The sequence below is a fragment of the Chanos chanos genome, chromosome 10, assembly GCF_902362185.1.
Source record: "Chanos chanos chromosome 10, fChaCha1.1, whole genome shotgun sequence".
NCBI lineage: Eukaryota > Metazoa > Chordata > Actinopteri > Gonorynchiformes > Chanidae > Chanos > Chanos chanos.
Window position 1 is genome coordinate 10,572,454 of NC_044504.1, and position 22,923 is coordinate 10,595,376.

The 22,923-nt window shown below is 40.1% G+C and overlaps 2 protein-coding genes across 2 annotated transcripts in view; both read left to right on the forward strand.

Annotated features, from left to right (window-relative positions):
• The window catches only part of ctnnbl1 (catenin, beta like 1), a 35,804-nt gene extending 22,764 nt beyond the window's left edge, over positions 1-13,040 (forward strand). Inside the window, exons 14-16 of the mRNA XM_030786603.1 lie at positions 3,937-4,074; positions 6,002-6,074; positions 12,367-13,040. Coding sequence (XP_030642463.1) covers positions 3,937-4,074; positions 6,002-6,074; positions 12,367-12,455 — 300 coding nt within the window. The 3' untranslated portion in view covers positions 12,456-13,040. The remainder of the gene's footprint in view (positions 1-3,936; positions 4,075-6,001; positions 6,075-12,366) is intronic.
• Positions 13,041-19,048: 6,008 nt separating this feature from the next.
• The window catches only part of vstm2la (V-set and transmembrane domain containing 2 like a), a 35,077-nt gene continuing 31,202 nt past the window's right edge, over positions 19,049-22,923 (forward strand). Inside the window, exon 1 of the mRNA XM_030787292.1 lies at positions 19,049-19,166. Within this exon, the coding sequence (XP_030643152.1) occupies positions 19,049-19,166 (118 nt within the window). The remainder of the gene's footprint in view (positions 19,167-22,923) is intronic.

Consider the following 22,923-nt stretch of genomic DNA (forward strand, 5'->3'; position numbering starts at 1 on the left):
ATTGTTCTGCAGAGTTTTAAAAAAACTAATACTTGACTTAAAGGTGCAATATGTGCAATTTCCAGCTCGTATGTATTGGTTTTTGAAGAATGCCACTTAAAAATGAAACATGAGCTATATATATATAACCTGGAAGTGTAGCTAGAACAAAATGAGCACCATAGTGCTCATAACTGTGTCTTTAAAATAGCAGTCATCCACTACATCCTATATAGTCTATAATTTGCTGCTGTTTTGCTTGGAGCCCGAAAATTGCTGCTTGTAACTGTATTTTTTTTTTTTTTTTTTGCTCCATCCTCCTAGCGTGCAATTGTCCTATTAACCAAATAAAAGATGTTTAGACATGACATCCAGTGCCTATGTGTGTGGTGCAGATGAGGGCTCTCCGTGTGTGCTCAGAGATCAAAGTGAGGAAGGGACCAGAGCAAAGAATTTCCCACCACAGGAGCCTCCTTTCTCAGGCTCCAATAGCTTACTGAGTGTGTGTCTGCGTATGTGAGTGTGTGTGTCTGCGTGTGTGATGACTGATGCGCCTTTATCATTCCTTAGTCTTTACCTTGTTTGCACCGAACATAGTGTAGTTTTTTTTTTCTTTCTTTCGTTTTTCCTTTTCTCGTTTTCTCTCTGTGCGTGGAACAGCATGGGCATTACATGAGTGTGTGTGTGTGTCTGTCTGTCTGTCTGTCTGTCTATGTGTGTGTGTCTTTGTGTTCATTCAAGCTTATCTTCCGTGTAAATTCTCTCAAGGTTATTTGCTGCCTGTGACTTCTGTGTTCTCTGTACCACCTTTTGTTGCTAACGGTAAATATGAACTCAGAGGGACTGACAGGGGCATGAGTGGGATGATTTATTTATTTATTTATTTATTTATGTGTACACAAGGATCAGCCTGTATTTGGGGAAAAAAAGCACAAGAAATTCTCAGTGTGCTATAAAAAATGATCACCTGAAGCAGGGACAGATTTTAAAATGCCTTTGAGATGACTGATGCACCTGTACCATTCTTTAGCCTTTACCTCGTTTGCCCCAAACATATTTTACATGATTCTTTTTCTTCTCTCCGTGCTTGGAACAGCATGGACATTACAAATCATTGACCGGCATAGTCTCAAAAAACAAACAACAACAACAAAAACAAAAAATAGAAAAAAAAACAGCAAAAGGACTACAGTCTGTCGGAGTAAAACGCTGACAAAAGCCAGATTAATTTGGGCTTTTATGCTTCCCTGGAGAAGAGAAGCCGACGGTGGCACTGTTTTTGCTGCTGTCATATGAACACCTGTGCCAGACTGTGATTTGGCAACTCAAAGTGACTTAAAATCGCTCCCCCTTTTTTTCCCCCCACAGCACCACTGCCTGTCAGTTGTCCTGCTGTAATTGACTCACACAGCATCCATTTGAATTTCTCTTTTTTCTGTTTCCTCTGCTCTCCACGGACCTCTCCTCGCACGGTAATGAGGCCGGAGTAGCTTGTGTGTTTGTGTTTCATTTTCTCCCTGGAGTTTTGATGCATTAGCATATGCAGCAGTTTTGTTCCTTTTCTCTGGTTAGATGCTGAGGGGTTGGAGGATAATGCACAAGCTTTGAAAATGCATGAATAGTGCAGTAATAATCCTTCTACTTTTGTGTCTTCTTCAAAGCAAGAGAGCTAGTAAACCTATAAAGCTGTTTTATTTCCTTTTCCAGATTTCTGTTGTAGAGACTTTTATAAGTTTTCCTGCTATCCGCCCACTCATACCAAAATCTGGAAACGAGACCAGCTGAAAGTTAAGCTTCTTGGAAAGGATTTGTCTCTATTTAACTACAAATATTAAAAGACCATTTACCTTTGCTGATTTCGGACTCATGACATAAACATGAGTCTAGTGTATTTTGTCATCTAGGCACATTAACCCTAGTTTTAATGTAGAACATTAAGTTACTGGAGTCTAGGTGTGTGACCGCCTTATGTGCTGTATTTTGTAGAGAGTTGAAGTAGCAATATTAGACCATGTATCATAATCCTGGTGACAGGCTTGTCCAAAAGGCAGTCTGCAAGAATAATCTAAGTCCAAATAATTAAAAATTTTATTACTTTCTTCAGGAACGAAATGTCACTCGGTGAGTCATACAATCACACTGTCGCCTATGAAAACTAGATAAAAACACGATCACCTAACAAAATAGCACAAGGCTAAACACATGAAGTGTTGAGAAGTTGAAAGGCTAAACAAGGGTTAGACGTTTCGGAAGATTTGTAACGAACTTCATATGAATTCTGTGAGAACAATATTCTCAGCGCCCCTCTGAGCATTTGAAAAATCAGAGATTAGGTTCAGCACATAGAACTCAAATACAATTGTATCAAACAGTTTGAGGGGAAAGGAAAGAGAAATTTACAGTGTAATTAAAAAAAATCTGTTGCACAAGCATATCACCTCTAGCTGCTGGCCCCAAACTGTTGATACACAGTGATAGCAAAACCAAATTTCTGCATTCTCGCCGGATGAGGTGATAAAAATGACCTGGATCTTGTTTTGTGGGATAATAAAACACAGCATCTTTGATGTAGGGAAGGACAGTCCACAACTCCCACCCCCCCCCCCCCCCCCCACCCCCCCGCACAGGCGTGCAGAGGACATAACAATCGAATTGAATTGCAGGGGAGATTTTGGTGAACGTGTTGTATTAGAACGAGTATCTGCAGTTTGCATCAATAGCCCTCCTTTACATCCAGAATCTCTCATGAGAGCTTGGAGGAAATGCCTCTGCAAAAGGGTTTTAATTACCTAGTCAATTACCTTTTCATAAAACCAATCAACTGGTCTGCTAGGCATGTCATCTCTTTGACGACCACTCCACACCTCAATATTATGTTTGAAAGGAAGAGTGAGCGGAGGATCACTCCAGTCGGTGAAGAATGCACCATTTGCTCATCATGTGTGAGATAACCCCTTCGTGCTGTCCCATTTGTTCTCCTTGTGTTTGACCACTGGAGCATGACTCGCCCTCCGCGCTGCGCCCCTATCATCTTGAATGCCAGATCCTTCGCTCCAAAACGCTTTTGCCCATTGAAGCTCGGACTACAGTGTCAACTAGTGCAATTACGGCTCCTGAAAAAGGCCAACTGTCTCTTTCCCTTCGGAGCCGGTGTCATTCAGAAGAGACTGGCTGAGGGAGGGAAAAACAGCAGCTTAAATGATGTACTATAGCCTATTTTCCCCAAATGAGATGCTAGCCTCCATCATAGCATTTTCACACGTTCCTCAGTGGAGATGAATGTAAACTCTGAGGGTATTGATCGGCCTCCAATATTGTTGGTTCGACCAGGTTTTTATGATTTATAACTACAGATGTATGTGTATGACAGAAAACCCATGCTGGTGCATTTACTTCCAAAATGAATTGATCTGCGTGTCAATCAATAAAGTGCAGATCGGATTTGTGCCACTTTGGGACACAGTAAACGAAAAGGTTTCTGTTAGTTTGCACTGTGCAGTTCTTTTTTTTTGTTTGTTTGTTTGTGCACATGGTTTTAGGGTTTCTGCAATGTAAATACATTAAAATTCTGCACAAACCTTTGCTTAGGTGTTTGATAATGCGTAGCATGTTGTTGCATTCCTGTACACAGGGTGGCAGTGTAACGTAAATCTTATCCAATGTCACCAGAAATGCCTCCCCATTTCACCAGTCAGCTATCATTTTTTCGGCCACAATTGGTCTTCACGTAAAAATTTAGATTTTCAGAAACCTTTTCAGGGAATGTCTGGGAGCTACTGAATTCCACTATTCACCATGGGCACACTTATGTAACTGGGGCATATAAAATGATGCAGTATGAATTAGGTTTCAGCCATGTGTGTCTGAACTTTGTCGTTTGCTGCAGAGGTTTTGTGTGTTTGTGTGTGTGTTTTATGTGTGTTTGCTAACCTGCCTGTATATGTGTTTGTGCCTCAGGACATGGTGCGGCGTGGTGAAATCATCGATGACTCCATGGAGGATGAGTTTTACCTGCGACGGCTGGACGCAGGGCTGTTTGTTCTTCAACTAGTCTGCTATATAATGGTGGAGATATGCAACGCTGGAATTCCACAGGTAAGGAGCAGCAGGAGCCATATTACGATAAATATTATGGTTCAGGGGGCACCTGATCCTTAAACTCATCTAGCAGAAGTCTGCATAATCTTCATAAGTATTCGTAAGTATTGTATAGTGTCATTGCAACACATTATGCCAAATTCCTCTTTGGCAGCTATACTGACCGGGTGCATATGAGGGGAATGATGTCCAGTTATTCCATCTCCAGTCACACACGATTACACCTATCATCACACACTGGTCTCACATGATTTGTACAGACAGATACAGAAAAGATCATCATTTTGTAAAATATAATTTGAGTTGTGAAAAACTAAGCAAATTAATTTATCGTACTCAAAATGGATCATTTTTCCCCAAGTAGGCAAATGAGAAAACATGCAATAAAAAATAGCTTCTAGCAAGAATGTTGTCCCTGACAGTAGGCCTCATGAAAGAACATTTTTCGTGTACTCATCTTAACTTTCTCTTGACGCTTGTCACTTCAGAAAACTGTCACAAATGACCTGCGTAAATGTGACGCATGCCACCTTTTCATAAATGAGAGCACATTCGTCAAAATTATACATTAGCATACCTGACACCCCAGAAATATGTCACATACAGATCCTACCCACACACATCAATAAATGAAAACATACATTTTTTTTAGCAGCATCAGTATTGAAATTATGGGACCTACCAAGGAATGGGGACAAAAAACCCCACTAGTGCAGTTAATGTAGTGCCACTTGAGGTCTGTACCATCACTGAAATAAAGAAGAAATGCTTAGATATGAAATTGGATCCAAAAAAGTGTCTCGACAAAGCAGAGTGGTCCATGACTGCAAGGGGAGAGGGTCAAAGGAAAGTCTCCAGGATGGGGACTTCCCTAATTATAATTTAAACAGCAGAGTGACACTGTCCGACAGGATAATCTCAACATGGATTATGAGCTTTAATTTTCCAATTCAATTTAATTTATATATTTAATTCATACAGTATCTTATTCAAACTCAGAATTCCCTTAAGGTAATGAAACAGCTACAATTCATTAGTCAAAACACAGGTTTAGCTTTTGGACAACAACGTACTGTACATGACTTGTTCAACAGGTCATAACCATTTCAAAGTCTCTCTTGTTCCTAAGAGAAAATTCTAAATATGAGAAAACTGGTGACGTGACTATGGCAGGTTCTTATAAGTCACATGTACAAGTCATATAATAATGAATGTTTGCACGAGTGGTTCTTTCATGAGACGCAATGATCCTAAACAGTTAGTCAAAATTCCACCCATACAGTTGCATTTTTTTAAATAATTTTTTTTTTTCTTTTTTTTTTTTTACAAAATGATGTCACAGGAATGCTAACCTATCTCTAACAGGCATATTCTACCAAAAATGAGTGGGTTAGTCATCTGCTGATTTGAATAAAAGGCATAGTGTTTTCAAAGCAATTCCATTCTAAGAACTCTTGGCCACAGTCCCAGCAAACAACCAAAGGAATCAGCAGCATATTCAGAATCTGCCATTTAAAATTGATTAAGCTGCCTCGCTAGACCAATCTCGCTCGTATGTGCACTGAGCTCTAGACACAAACGCTTGAGCAAGGCTCATGCTTAGCACTGATAGAAATGTGAGTAAGTAGGTCATCATGCTGGTGAAAAGACCCTTTTACGTGTGCTTCTCTGGTTTTAAAGTTTGTAACACATGAGGTCCCAATTCATGTCTAGTGTTTTTGATTAATGTGAACGTGTTCACACACAGGCTCACGTAGGTCTTTTGATTATATTTTCTCTCAGACCATGATTGGTTTTGGCACATAGACATCCCGTGTTGATTTAAATGTGTATGTAAATTTAAACTTGCCTCAGGAAACACACACACTTACTCCATTATGCAGGAGACTTATGGCTTGCTGCTTGCGTTTTTCTGACCACACAGTTACAGCAGAGGGTGCATCAGATCCTAAACCTGAGAGGGGGTTCGGTGAAAGTCGTCCGACACATCATGAGAGGTAAGCTTCTGTGCCTCCACCCCCTTGGGAAATACTCCGTTTCATTTCCTTATGGAGAGCACAATATGCCAAAATTAATTAATTAACTCAGTAATTAGTTTATTCATCTGAAAGAAATGCTAGCATACATAATTAAGTGTCGAACAATTATCTGTTTCAAAATGTACGTATTTATTTCTATGTTTAATTATTTGTTTCCACACTTATTTTAATTCTAGATTTAATTGTTTATTTCCTTCATCAACAGTGGCATACTTTATCCTTTGTGCAAAAAGTGACATAATAACATCTGTCGTCTATCAGAGCCAGTGGGAGTAATCTTAGCTCTGATTGTTTGCATTTTCTAGAACTACCTTCAGTATAATTCTGTTGATAGTCATTGTCAAGTAGCGATCATCAGAAATCACCATGTGAGCATATTTACCAAATGCAGAAAGGAGACATTATGTAAGGTGCTCTTTTACACTGGTCAGACACGCATTTAATTATTTCTTATGTAATGATTAATGCTGGGATTCAGCTAGAGTGAACTGTTCCTGGGTCAGCTTGAAAGAGACACTTTTACAGGAGAGTAGAAAGGGTCAGTAGCTGAGTGAGCCAGGGACAAAATCACTATTTTAAAAAGCCAGCCTGAACTACTGATGTATTTGATAAATGAACTGGCACATTCTAATCTCCATATTCCGTTAGAAATACATTTTGTATATTTAGAAGTCAGCTGTTGCTGTACAGCTTATTTGGTTCATTCTGTCTGAGTATAATACTTGCGTTTCTTGCATATGTTTGAAAATTAAACATACTGAACAGAGTATAAACTTATAAGAATTTAAGATGTTGGCAGCATTTGTGCATTTTTTTCAGAATATAATCTTTAATTTTTCAATGCGGTATTTTTCTGTAAATATAATAAGTCACATCTACTCTCCAACAACAGAAAAATTAATGAAAGTTCTTGCTGAAGTTGTTGTAAAAGGTCTATTGTTTAATAACTTGGATTGGAAGCAAAATTTAAACATGACTCAAATTCCCTCTCTGTCTCAATATGGGCTCTTTGAAGGTAGGTATTTGGAAATTGTAAAATGTCAAAGAAATAATCGCAGTGAAGAGTTTATATAGTTACTGATTAATGTTGTCACTTGGCTTAACATATTGTGGTTTATTCTATTTCTCTGCAAAAGAATTTTTTATTGGATTGAGTTTATCAGAATTACTTTATTCCAGCTGGGTGTTTCTAAAAGGTTTAAATAACAAAACATATAACAGTATATGTCTATGTACATATAAAAGTCTATGTGATCCAATATATAGTCTTTGTGTTTGATTCTGTTGTCATCACACTTAAACATACTTCATAATTGCCTCTTACACTAAGGTCAACACAGTGTAATACACACAATGCTATAGCATATTTTATGTTAACTGGCTCAGGTCCGCAAAGCAATGTGGTAGCTATTGTTAGTTGGCTAATTTTAATCTCCCACATTCTTGAGAGCCCCTTTAGTCATATTACCTGTTTGGTTGAACCCTGTTTCCAGACCAACCGCTATGATGAAGACCGAGCCTTCTGCATCTCTCTAGCTCTCTCTTTCTCGCTCCCTCTCGCTCTCTCTTCTCACTCTTTACTGCTCTCCTGGTATGTGGAGTGGGTGTGATGTTGTATCGACACGGGAATCTTAATCAAGCCACTCTGTGAAAGCGTCTCTGACACATGAAACTGTGTCTAATAACAGGTTTTCACCTGAGGGATTAGTGAAGGTGCTAGCAAACCAACTGCATGTACCTGCTTTTCTTTCTTCCTCTGATAACAGCACTCAGCCGCTCTGTATCACCGCTCAGAGCTTCTCTCGCCATTTCTCTTTGTCCTCAACTCTTACTCTGTGCTGTTTGCCCCTTTTGAGATGTTGAGGCCTCTGATCATTTTCAATTAAGTACAGAGCGAAGAGGGTTTTTTCTTTTTTTTTTTCCCCCTCGTGGTGAAGCGTGGACGTGCTCGTCGCAGTCTTTTCCACCCTTGAGATGAAGCTTCACAATGATAGCATTGTAGAGTAATCTGTCACACAGTGTGGCAGGTGTGCTGTTTTGCATTGTGTCCTATTGCACGGAGCTATGGTTGGAATTGTCCCTGGGGAAAAGACGGCAAGTTCTCTGGCTCCCTCGAGTCTGCGTAACGCATCCGAGGATGCCGGCATGAAAATACTGGGAATGTTCTGCTCAATGGTCTGTATCGTCGTACACAAAGGACTTGTACAGAGTCTGACGCCGCAGAGACTGAGAACAGACCCGTAACATCGGCTCTCTTGTCCTGCTCTTTGCTGATCTGCTCTTTCTATTAAATGTTGCTCCTCTCTCTCCCCTCTGTTTCAGAAACATAAATGCTTAATGTAGTGAAGGAAGCTTTACTCTGAACTCTCTGGTCCTGGGGCGTAACTTTAAAATGGCTGCCCATACTGATGAAGAGCACATCTAAGGCTCTGAGCATCAGTCTGTTCTAACTGGTCACCTTCAGTGCAGAGATAAAGTTACTGGATATGACCCATACTGTCAAGTGAATCACATTAATCTAATAACAATCCTTCATCGAAAAACAACTCATAAGGTTTATGTGAAAATGAACTCATAGATTTTGATCTCTCGCTGCTCCTAAGCTAACCTGAACAAACTTATGGCTTGTGCTCTTAGTCTGGTGTCTTTTTCTTTTTTTTTTTTAAATTCAGCAGTAGGGTTACAGTGGGGTTAAGCCTTTTTTTGCTAGCTGAATTAAACATGAGAATACTGTAATATGAAATGCAGTGGAATGTGCAATGAGATGTCCTGATAGAGGGAAATAATAACTAGGCAGGGCCAAAGATGTTCATGACGCGAAGCAGAATATCAGGACACCTTGGAAGGGATTTTGCCACTAGTGCCATAGGCCCCTACCAAAGATTAGGGGGGGGGGGGGGGGGTATAGGCTTTGTGTGTATTTTGCTCATTCATAATTCAGAATATTAATTTAAAAACAAACACAGTGTTGTCATGGCAACAACTTTCTAGTCCCCTCGCATTGCACTCTTAGCTCAAACAGTACATGGACATTACCCATCTAAAGTAGCCCACAGCATCTGTAAACATGAGACTGTTTAATCTGACAATGGACACCTGCCAGCCAATCAGAAAACAGTATATTCCATGGCCATTGTTTAATATGTGATGGAAATGGTGCGGATAGCTGAGAATCCATCCAGGGGAGATGATGCTCCTCCGTAGGCGCCTTTAACGGGGAGGGGGGGGGCTTCATTAAGTGGCAGCATCGCCAAAAATGCAGTAGGAAATTTAAAATTTTTCCCCTCCCTCAATTAGCAGCTGTTTCCCCATGTGAGCATGGGAGAAGGGCTAGCCGTAGGGGAAAGTGATCAGTTTGATTTGAGATTTCTTCTGTGGTGTTATGATAATCATCTCGGAATAAACATCTTATATGCCCGCCGTTGCTCCCTGTTCTTATAACAGTCAGATATCTTCAATTCATCACAACCTAATTGATTTTACAACTTATTTGAATGTACTGCCTAGTGAATTGATTGAAAGTACTGCCTAGTAACTCCATTGTGATGCCGAGGTATTGGTATAACTTATTTCACAATACCGAGAAAGCCTGTTACAAACACAGTTTAATAAGGTGTTTTTGGTTACGCCTGCTGCAGGAGTAGAGTTCAGTTATGTCTCACGTCAAAAGAAGAAAATTGAAATGAGCTCAAACTTACAGTTCTCAGGTGGTGAATGATCTAATCCAATTAGAGCATTTCTACATGCTTTGCTAACTGACACAATTTGAGACGGAAGACATCTCCTTTTTTTTCCTCCCCTCATCTTTTTTTTTTCATGGTCTCCCATTTCGTTCTTCTTCATGTTGGCATGGCAACATATCCGTGCTTGTAAGACTCCCTCTTCATTGTTGATGGATGAAGGTGAAAACATGTTTCCTATTACAGCGTGCCCTCTTATATTCCCAAGGCAAATGTAGTCCACCTGAGACTAAAACCTTGACTCCCATATGTAGCATGCACTATAGTCAGGCATTTCAGCTGGTGGTAGCACTCTGCAGCCTGCACATGTGTGTGTCTATGCACTCATGAGTGAATGAGTGAGCTTGTGCATTGTTGCTGTGTGACCTTGAGCCTGTGTGACCGTGTGAGCTTGCGTGTGTATGTATGTATGTATGTATGTATGTATGATATACACCATTCTCTGGGGTAACAGCTCCAAGTATATCTGAGCTCTTCTTTGGGCTAGTGTTTTGTTTTTTTTCCTTTGTTTTTTTTTTTGTTTTGTTTCTTTTCCCTCCGTGTCATGTTAGTAAGTTTATTCCTCCCTCCCCATCTCCACCTAGACCTTTTGAGATTCACTTTTTGTTCTGTTGATCCTTTTCTTTTCTCCCCTTTTTTTTTTTACCCACTCCATCTCGCAGTCTCTGAGCCAGAGCAGGTCTGCATACGTAATCCTAGGAGAGAGCGCTACCCTCTCCCAGCTGCCACTGCCTCCGCGCATTAGACTCACAAATGCTTGGCTTTTCAAAGGCAGCCACTGTCTGAATGCTACTCTAGAGCTCTCTGACTTCAGAAAAGAGGGAGAGGAGAGGACTGGTTCTCGGTACCTAAGTGCAATTCCCTCCCAGTCAAAGTGGCCTGAGGGAAGCAGCATTGGCTTCAGTCCCAGGTGTTTTGCCATCAAAGACAGAGCAGTGTTAAGTGTCCTTATGTACTTGCTTTGCATCAGTAAACCTTATTTCTTTTCAAATAAACACTTTACCCGCTTCCTTCCCTTATTGTCCTTCCTCACATAATTTTTTTTATTATACACACAGACACAAACACACACACACACACACACACACACACACACACACATATATATATATTAGGAGTGGAACGGTACACAGAAGTCATGGTTCTGTTCACACCACAGCTTGGACATTATGATTCTCTGCAAGTTTGGTACAATGGGAAAAAAGCAACAAACCCCCAAATGCTTAAAGGCTAGGTTTCTTTCATTTATTTTGAACAGACAGTAGTGCAAGTTACAGTTTGTTCCACCTACTGTTGTATAGTCCCCCCCTGATGTCGCTGGTACAGCCTGTAGTGCATTAAAGGTGCCATAGAATGGAAATCACGTTTTCCTTGCCCTTTGAATTCACTGAGATGGATGTGCTATGGAAACGTTGTCAAAATATGAAAACATGCATTCTCCTCATACGGCAGTGTGTAGCCAATCGTAGGCTATTGACAGCCAGCATTGCCATCTATAATTCATTAAGAAATGCAGTTTACTTTTTACTACAATGTACCGGTAAACAAGGACATAAGGTCCTTAAAGTTATGTTGTCATATGTTTGAACCACAGTCAGATCGCAAATCTAAGAGAGAAGAGAACAAACTAACTACGAGAGAGTGAAATGAGAGACTCGCACTTGTGAAATTTGATTCTACATTACGTTCATCAGTCTTAGCACATAGAGGACTGCGTATTCTCTGTACGACTGCATGCACCGAACTGTAACATCCATACCATGTATATATGTGTGTGTGTGTGTGTGTGTGTGTGTGTGTGTATATATATATATATATATATATATATATACACACGTGTGTGCGTGTGTGTGTGTGTGTACACATACATACATCCTGAGTGTATTGATAAGCATGTTCTCAGTACAGCCTCTGTATTCAGCAGGGATCTTCTTTTTTTTGCTGTTTGAAATGGAACACAGGGTGCCTTCAACCTGTGCTTACGAGCTGTCAGGAACAAGTGTGGTTTAGAATTGCTTCTCCTTGTTGCCTGGTGTTGACTCAGTACCTTGGAGTAATTTACAAAGTCTCACATATGTGAAGAGCCAACTGAAAGAGCTCAGTTTGTATCTTTCAAAGTGGCAAATTCATTTTCGTCTGGATTTCTCATTCTTCTTTTGAATTGAAGAAGCCATTTCGCTCAAAGAAATTTGTGTGTCGGGCTTTTGAGCGGACTTGCTCATTCAATGCAGAGGGACATCCTGCATTTTATATTTGCTCTTGGAATTACTGCTCTGCCACAGTTACAGACCGTGGTCCTGAGTCCCTTTTTTCGGGTGATTGGGCAAGATTCGTCTCCGCCCCTTGCCCAGTGCTAGTGACCAATAATGTGTGGCTTTGTATCTGCAAAATAGAGAGAGGCTGTTTGTGATGTTTCTCTAACACATGTGACAGTGTTTCACCACATTTCACAATTTGTAGTGTGACACACGGAAAGAGTGTTTGACAACTTTCATTTCTTTGTTTTGCAGAGTATGCAGAGAGTATTGGAGATGGCAAGAGTGAAGAATTCAAAGAGAGTGAACAGAAGAGGATCATGGAACTCCTGGAAATCTTCTAACAGTTCAGCTGGCTCCCAGCCAATGACCCGGTCACATCCTGCAGACACACTCACTTCACAGGGCTCTGCATCGAAAGGCTTTTCTTGCTCTGCTATAGTGTGGTAGCCTAAGTACTGTCCTACATTTAGGCTATGTTATTGAACTATATTCAGATACAGCCAAGATTTTTTTCTAAATATGGCTATAACCAAAACCTCCTCTATTATTCCCTGTCTTTTCTTCCTTCCTGTGACATGAATGGACTAAAGAAGTGGAGACACTCTATCAGACCCATCTAGTGGGACTGGCACACAAAATGTGTTTTTTTTTTTTTTTTCAGCCAGTTCAGGTTAAAAACCTGAGTGCAGAAGGATGGGAGGACCCATGCCTGTTGTAGAACACAGCCTTTGTGAGTCTGCATCAACAGGGGCCTGCTTAAACTGGTGTTTTCAAACAGCTACCAATTGAAAAGTTTAATACACAACCACACAATGTCAGGTGTGACTGGATTTCTTTGAACACATGACATTTTATTTGTGAAAATTGTTACTTTTTATATATGTGAGAGATTCAGTTTGTTATCGATGATAAGGTGAAAAAGCCTAGTTTAGAATGGTGATTAAAGACTTTTTTCTTGTCCACTGTCTGTCCCGTTTGTGGTCTTTAAATAGTTTGAACAGGTGCAGCATTGCACGTTCACAATGTTTTCAGCAGATTACAAAGCAACACGAAATCTTGCACCCATTCCAAAAAAATGAAAATATTATTTCAAAATTCTTATAGCAATATATTTTTTAAGTATACCATGTTGCCATAAATTTTTCACATGTAGATAACACAGATTGCATTATTATTTGAAACTCATGAATATCTTAAACAAGTATATGTTCATTCCTATTTATAAAGCTAAAACAACACGCATGCCATATGTTACTGATCAAGGCGTATGACAGTTGATATTTAAGCCCAGGCAGATGTTGTCTCAGCCATTGCGCTGTCTGAAATGGTGAGTGAAAACAACAAGCCAGAACTCAAAGACCATCGCAGTTGTTTACTATTCTTTGCCAAATGAAGGTAAAACAAATAACTGTGCTTTATGTGTGCTGTTATATACACAGGAACTGAACATAACGGGTTGCCCACCTAGAAGACCACCTTTTTTTTTTCTTGAGAATCGTCATTTTTTTTTGCACAGATTGTCACTAAACTGACTTGAAAAACATCGACTGTATTCCAAAGTCATAAAAAAAAAACCCAAAACACTGTATCTAGTGGTGAAAACAGTGAAAAACGCTACCGTAAAGTAACTGATATGTAAGGGGACTTTACACTACAGCACTCACTCGGGGAAGCTCCTGGACGTAACATCGTAAATAACCCGCCATGCTCTACAGTAGTTCATATTAGAGATGAGTTTTTATGAGTTCATTTGCGTGTGAAAATGTTATTTTTTATTGTCTGTGGAGAGGATTGCCGCACATAATATTACCCAAGTATGGAGTCATCATAACCTTTTATCATTAACTTCAAATCTGTAAAAAGTGCTTGTGGATCCATTTTTTAAAGCAGCAGTAGGTCTGAGAGCATGTGTGCAATATGATAAACTGTCATGAACACAGTCTCCATGGGTTATTAAGCTCGTACAGAAGTAAGTGGATTCTTTGCAGTTGTATGTGTTTTCCAATTATTTTCATCCATCTGACTTTGTTTTAAAGCATTTTGGACAAATTCCAGTGGGGAAAGTAAACCTTATGGTTAACGTTCTCATGTTCAGTGAAACACTGAGTTTGCCTTTTAAATATTTTTGCTTTGCAATTATGGCTCCCAGGTGCCAAAGAAAATGATTGCATTTTTTTTAATAACCAGCCAATTAATCTTTCATAAAATTTCATTTGGAAACTACTGATCAAACCATGACTGTAATTTTTAATCAGCAAAAACATCAAAACGATTTTGATGACTATTTGAGAAGAACATTCCCTGCCACATAAAAATTGCCTTTTAGTCCAAAATTAGCAGCGTCCTCCATCGTGCACATCTGCACTTATACGATAATTTTCTTGAACTTTGATGGTGACACTTAATATGTATGTATTGAAAATTTGATCTTCATGTAAAACTTGGAGCGTTATCAGGACTTCTTGTATTTTATGAGTATGATTAATCCTCAGAGATTGAATACAAGCTTCAGGAAGCATAATAGGTTTTTTTTTTTTAATTTATAGAGGAGATGTTTAACTGGAATCTTTTCAAGAACAGAATTGGTTGGCTCATTCCTCTGTCTATTGAAAATGTAAATTCTTTCTGAATGACCCAAAATCTTTTTTTTTACTTGGTGCTCAAGTAGTGGCTGTTTGGTTTGCCCGAGGCTTCATATCTGATCCAATTTAATGTTCCCTCCCACTCTCCCTCACTCTTTCTCCTCAGCACGCTGACAGCTCTTTTTATACGTGGTCTTTGAGATGGAGTGGGTAAAAAGTTTATTTTAGGTCAACTGTCCAAAACAAAGGAGGCAGCAAAATGAGAGCGGTTGAAGCCTTTCCCTGTCAAACCTTTTGGCTCTGAGCTGAACACTTGGATGTCAAACCCCTTTGGACTGTTGGAAAATTCTGATTAAAAAAAAAAAAAGCATAATTTGATATGAAATGAGATCAAAGGGATAATTTTCTGATAATAATGTAGAGGTTTTGTTGAGGTTTTTATTTTCATAAAGGTATTTTCTTAGATATATCTCTAGATATTTACATTTGTCAGGAAAGGTTGATGTTTCTCCACTGTCTTTAACTGAGGCAAAGCAGATCTCTAAATATTTGCATCTCAAAGAGTGTTAATGAAGCGATATTAAGCGTTTCGGAATCATCACCTAGAACCAGTGCCGATTAAAAATGTAAATGTGAGTCTGTACTGTTTGTCCTGCTCTTGGTTTTATCAAAATGACATAATGGCCTCTTCCAGATGGATCTCGTTTTTTGCTGGCTGGAAGAAATGGCTGCTGTGATTTTTAATGGCCATAAATTAAGTGTTTGTCCAAAGCCAATGAGCCAGTCATTTAAGGATTCACACTAATGTCTGGTATGCTGAATGAAGAGGACATGCAGCTCTCTCTCTCTCTCTCTTAGACAGACAGTGCAGACAGTGCAAATTCACAAGGACAATAGACAACACTGTTAGCTACGATTTAATTTCTCACTGAAACTTTGCTGTTGTTATACACTGTGAATGTCAGTAGAGTCCCTTACTCACGTGTGATGTAAATGCCGTAAAAAAATAAACGTATCTGATCATTTAGTCTCGTTCTTCACATTTAAACCCATTCTGTGTGTACCAAACCACCAGGCTGAGCTGGACCGTGTCTGACATACCATTTACCTCATCATTCTGTTACTGTGTGGAATTATTTGCTGGGGCACAGGCAGGAGGAAAAGCATTTATCTTAGGTGACTGGGGTTAAACCTTACTAACTTGTTCCACAGGAAACCAGCTCTTACTAGTAGGTAGGAAAGTCACCATATTCTTATTTATTTAATGGGATTGCATCTGATAAAGGAATAAATTTGAGATGGTAAGTCCTCAGCAAAGATGCTGCATTTAAAAAACATATGTAGCCTATGTAACACACTTTACAATATACCATTTATACTGTGTGGGTAACGAATCACACAGGTGGACTTCAGTCTCCTGAATACCCATAGCCTTTTCACATCATCTGTTTCCTCATAGCTGAAACTGCACATTCTAACTATCCAACTTTTTAATGACTTATTTGTCCGGTGTTCTAGAACTCATACCACTGGTGTCTCAGGGGATAGATTCTGATACTCTGACCTGAAACAAAGCACTGAACCGCATAGGGAACTCACCATACTCTGTAGTTGCCTTCCTTTTTTTCACTTTCCTATAAAACAGTTGCATTGGCACCCCTGTCAGTTCTGACTGCTACATGGTAAATAAGAACTGAGCATTATTCTCTCTAAGAGCTTAAAATTCATAGGCAGAATCTTCAGGAAGAGAGCAAAATGTCTTTCTCTGTTTGTTTTGCTGTACAGAGAACCATCCTCCACAGCTTGCTACTGTCAGTATGCTGAACAATCATGGTGACAGCATAAGAAACATCCAGATGTTACAGAATTGTAAGGCATCAAATTCCCTGGCAAGTGTGCAGATTTATTTCTGATTTACCAACAATGCAATAGACTGATTTCCTCCACTTTCGTTCATCTGAGGATACTGGGCAGATGGGCAGCTCAGGATTGAATGAGGTGTAAAATAGTGTGAATGAATTCAGGTTAGAACGAATTCAGGTTAGAACATTAAGAGAGAGAGAGAGAGAAGGGAGAGGATACAGACAGAGAACATGTTTGTGCTCAACGCATCTACAGCTACAATCCATATGATAACAAGCCGAGTGTAACAGTGCGTGTGCGAGAAAGAAGGCATTATTGATGTTTCTCCACCACCGCATCAAACTTTAAATGCAAATTAATGGTAACTGCCGACCGAGGCGAGCGCCTGCCACACTTCAAGGACACCGTCATCACCATAGCGATGCTTGTCGAGGGCGAGTGAGAGCAATCTCACAGTGCCAATCATTCTCGTCCCGGCGGTTGGCTTGGCGTTGTTGCAGCAGGTTGGAGGGCGCTCCACACGCAGCGTAGCATCTGCTACGTGGTGCACCCCTCCAATATCAACTATAAGACAGAAGTCTATTTGCATACTGACTTGGCAGGAACGTACCCCACCACGCATCTTCTATCAGTGATTATGACACCAGCGCACTAACAGTGATTCCACCGCAATTTCACAGCTCAGAGACCTCAGAATAATTATCTTCTCCGACTGATTGAATTGAACACTTTGTGCCATGATCCCCCTTCCCTCCCCTTGTTGACGACTGTTAAGCAGAAAAAAATTGCCGCGTGGGTCTTGGTTAATAATTATGTCTCCAGTGGTTAATGCCATGATGGCCCCTGTCTACCAGGCTGTGGGGAAAAGCCTGAACAAGTTTGTATTACTATAGGTCAGTGGAGAAACAGGCACACAGTAAACGCCCTCTGCACAGTATTTATGTACTGTGTATTGCATTCAGGATCACAGGAATTTAGCAGTGCTATAAAGAATTTCACTAGCACTATCAAATATATTTACGGTGCCAGCGAAACGGCTGGATGTCATGTCTAATTGGCAGACAGATTTTTTCATTTTTTCCTCCAAAAAACATAAACCAACTGGATGAATGTATGTAAATATCCTCTGATATATTTCAAACACATTTCCAATTCAAAAACAAACAAGGATAAAGGAAACAACTCAACATAGCTGACAAAAGCATCCGCTATGCATTTCTAACCAGCAATACGGCAGTCCTATTAACCAGGACAAAAGGGCACCCTATCCTTATTAACAAGACTGATACAGGCTTAGGCTTTACATTTGCGCCTCTTTTTCAGAATTGTTGTTTCACTGCTCGGAAATCCTCTAAATATTTCGTATTTCACGATTACTACTCCACCCGGGGAATACACGTAATATCTGAGATGGCCAATCAGTAATTTTAGACATCGACATTCATAACATTTTCCTGCCTTCGGTCATCATGCATTCGTTGATGGTTAAACAAGGGGGTATTCCGGACAGCAGATTTAGTGAAAACTCCGAGTTAGTTAATTTACAGCAAGTAGTAAACCGCCTACTAGAAGAGCTCAATGGCTTTGTTTTGTTACGAGAATGAAGCCATAGGGCTCTTCTATTGGGAGGTTTACTATTTACAGAGTTAATGAACTCTTAAGTTTTCACTAAACCTGCTTGCTGGAATACCCCGGGTGTGTGCTACTGATAAACATCCATGTTCTCCTTTAAAGACACCCTTTTGAGTTGAGCTGTCCAGGGTCCTGAAATACGAACTTGCTATTCATCAGCATTGATCATATGTTGTTGTTGTTGTTGATGATGATGGTTATGATGATGATGATGTTAGTTTTTGTTCGGTGATCGTGAGTAGCGCCTATGAAACAAATCCTATAAATGTATTAGAGAAGTTTGAATTTAATGTCTCCAACCCTGATGTAAAATACTTTTTGTTCTGCCGCACTACTTCTGCGGGCTGATTAATTTTACTGCCTCCTTACACACTTGTTGAAGGAATAAAGGATTGATATAACTAATGCCTAAAACAGCGGAGCCAGTTTTGATCTTTTCAACATGACAACTGTCATTTTAAATGCGTACTTATCAGACCAGAAATGTCACCCAAGGGCTTTGGAAAAGCTGCGTGTTAAAACTTTAATGAAGTAAATACCCAGCTCGTATCAATCCGCCTGATTGATATTCATAACCGTTCGCCGAGACACTCCCTTTTTACATCCACGAGATCTCCTTCCGCTGCATTCGAAAGGCCACCAGAGCTTCTGTGCACAGAGAAGCAAAGCGCAAGAACCATCGTCCACTGTAGCCGACTGCATCACGCACCCGACTCTTTACGCGAGTACGAATAACGTGGACGAACGAAAACTGGAGAGAGAGTAACTCTTCACATTATCTGGATCTGTCTTTGATAGACTTAACCACACCTAATGTGAAATAGAGGCCAAGAATAACGGAATAAGCAACAGAAGCGATGGGCGCCTTTGGAGTGATCCTTGGGAGTTTACATTACATGGGATTGTACATTCAACTTAGTGCCCCCCTAAGACAAGGTGGGCATGTCGAGGTAGAAAACCACATCTCTACCAACGGTAGGTAGCATTATTGTGTAGTTAAAAAAATGGAAAATAATTAAAAAGCCACCCTTAAGTATATGACAGGGTGAGAAAGAAAACGACGGGCAAAGGGTGGGTGCTTACTACTAATAAGTTAAGTTGAATGTGTTGGATTTCTTTATCAAAGGAACACCTCAGACGCCTCGGGCTGTCGCGATATGAAAGCTCTCACCTTTGTAGTTTGACTACGAAGTCTTGCTGTAGTTGCCGTTGCATCATTTTTTTGTGTTGTACGCATTACCTTACAGATACGATCCATCCGCGCAGCCTGAGAGACAACACAATGAAGAAAATATGTTTTAGTACCGCTGTCAGATTGTAAATGATGAAACTAATCTCCATCAAGTAATACCTAGAGGACAAAGAGCAAAATAACGAATGACTGCCGTTGCTACATTTCCCTAATTCCTTTTCAAAGTTAGTATACTGTGACAGAAAGAAGAGAAGGAAATTATGTTTATTAATTTGGTCAACAAAAGCGTAACATTTGCCCTTATTATAAAGATGCGGGTGCCTAAGGACTCTCTTGCGTTTGCTGTAAGATGTAGTCGGCAACCTTCAGCCAATGTTTTTAAAGACTGTGTACACGCTTTGAAGGTTCACAGAATACAGCGGCGATCTTGATTAATAATTTATGGGAGCGAAGTATTCATGTGTACTATGGTTTATGCAGCTCATCGGACCCATTGAGGTAACAGTAGTCAGTGAGTGACTATCCACCGTTAAGTGACGACTCCATCATTTCTGGAATACTTTGCGATCATAGACCTTTCTTTTTGCAAAGAGAAAGTCATTTTGTGTAAACTATTTATTCCATTTTCCGGCTTCGTGTGTCTTACGACAAGTGACTATTACAGAGAGAGACTATTTCATCTAAAGGAAACCGTGATTGCCCATAAATGCAACATCCCAGTCCTGATTACTTCATAACGGATCGCTCTCTCTCGGGAGCTTTGAAAGTACACATATAGCCCCCGAACGTATGTATCAAACCCCTCATCAAATCTCTTGACTCGCCAAGATACATTTCAGTTGTAATTTGATGCTTTTCAATAAAATAATGTAAGTGCAGTTTCAAACAAAACAATAGAAGATCTGACTGTACTGGCTGAAATTATTTAAATACTGCTATGAGCAAACAAGCCCACGTACTATGTCAGGTCGTTGTGCCAGGTAATGAACTGAATGAATGAATAATCACACAGTTCCCCAAACACTGATGCTTGAGGGTGGACAGTTTGGATGATATGAGAAATGAGGCTAAAAAAAAGAAAAGCCTTGCAGGATAATATGGTTGAATTAATTTTTTAATCTCAGCAGTACTTTTCCAACAGAGGAAACAGTCCAACATCTGGCTGTGAGTAACACCATGCAGTAAAAGTGTTAAATAAAGAGGACCACTCTAAGGAGTTCATTTACTAAATTTACTGACTAACTTTAGCTCATGCATTTTGTGTGTGTGTGTGTGTGTGTGTGTGTGTGTGTGTGTTGCTCATTGTACCAATCAGATATTATGTTACTGATTTTAAATGGACAAATAGTATTCGCATTGGTCTTGACTCAGAATAACATCTGTAATGGATTACAGAGTAGAATTTCTGGCTTTGCAGTCCATTGCGTCAGACTGTCAAATCTTTTGATTTTCAACTTGGATTACGGTTGGTGTTGCATTGTTCTTACAATATAGTGATAGAGAAATAAACAAGTGAGGGGTGGTCTGTTCACACCATATGAAGTATTCATGATTTTTTATTTTCCTGTGTTTTTGGACGGCATTGGAATTAAGTTGCACACTTTAATCCAGACCTACTGAACTCATGGTGCTGAAGAATTGGGCACCTCACATTTCCAGCCTGTGTTACACTGTTGCTTAACAGCTACACTAATGGCTCAGTTAACTACCAGTGATCAAATTCAAGTTTATTTAAAGCCCAATATCACTGTTTACAGTCTCACAGGGCTTTACATGCCCACAGGTGTACAACAAACAAAACAGGACAGCATCCCCTGACTTAATCCTCATAGCGAGCAAGAGGAAAACTCCCCCAAAAAACCAGGTGTAACAAGGAAAAAATGGAGGAAATCTTGAGAAGGACCACAGAGAGAGGAGACCCCTTCAAGGTTAGACAGGTGTGCAATAGGTGCCAACCCAGTGAGCAATTACAAACAATACAATCACAATGCAAAAGAAAACACCCTAGCAGACAAAATAAAACAAGAAAAGCAGCAGGGGGCCTCGACCAAGGCAGGCGACAGCCCCGGCAGCACAGGGCGATGACCAGCCATTGAAGCTGCCGCAGTCGCCAGGATGAGGGGGGTGACGATGACGAGGAGGATGACAGGGAGGGATGAAGAGTAAGGGGGGGTGGGCCAGTTAAACTCTGCCCTGGCATGAATTGGGAGCCACTGAAGGGAAGACAGGACAGGTGAAATATGACCAAACTCCCTCGTTCTGGTCAGGATTCTCGTAGCAGCATTCTGGACCAGGTGAAGACTTCTGATACTAGAGGCAGGCAGACCAGAGTACAAAACATTACAATAATCGAGGCGAGACGTGACAAACGCATGAACAATAGTTTCTGCATCAGCCGTACTTAGCATGGGCCTAATTTTAGCGATATTGCGGAGGTGGTAGCGTTTTTGATATGAGTGACTAGTGAGAGACTGGAGTCAAAAATCACGCCAAGATTTTTAGCTGATCAGAAACAAGTAGGTCTGAAAGTGGAGTTATGGGCCAGAGTATTCTTGCTTCTTATTTAACTGAACACTGTCCATGGTGATGACTTTTCAAATGTATGTCATAATGAATGAAAACGAGAGGACTGAATGAGAAAATTGATTGGTGAATGGGACGGGCAGTGAACATAGCAAAAAGTCTTGATGAACTCTTTGCCATAGCTATTACAGGTTAACATCATAACAGCTAGTTTTGTATGATGATTGCTGAATTATTGTGACACAAGAAAATTAAATAGTTAATTATTATAATTTTTGTTTTATGGTCATAGCTGGGTTTAAATGTGATCCTAAATCCCTTTGCTATGGACTGATGCTGTTGCAGGTTTGTTTGCAGCTTTTAGTGGGTCAGCTGGGTCTAACGGGTCTATTTGTCCTAATGGAACTATACATCTTGCATTATTATTGTAATATGGTCAGGCTGTGCTGTGCTAACACTAGTTCCTTAGTGTGATAACTGATTCAGACATAATGATACCCCATTGTGGAAATACTCAGCCAGTTGCTTCTCAGGATAGATAAGTAATGAAATCATTATTGTAATTTGTATTGTTTTTAATAAATGTAATGGGTTTTTTGAAGAGTGTGAGCTGTTGCCATGTAAATTTTCAATCACACCTTTTAAAATAGCTTCTGTTGCTACACGGCAGTGGGAGCTCATCAGCAATACCAGTAATGAATTGGTGCACTGCTGCCTAGATGCCTGGGTAGTAAATTGAAAGAGTGCTTTAACAGATTAATCCTTTGCTTTTTTTTTATGTGTGCAAGAGGGTATGTTTGTGTGTGTGTGTATGTTTGTGCGTGTGTCTGAGAGAGGGAGAGATTCTTCCTCTTGTGGGGCTGAAAGTACGGCAGTGACGATCAGACATCTGTTAGAATGCCAGGCGCGTGGCTACACCTCTCTGTTTTTCAGGGGTTTTAAGGTCAATCTCTGGCCGGTGAGCTGGAACCACGCGAAGCAGACGGACAAGCAGGTCAGCGAATGCGACGCACTTTC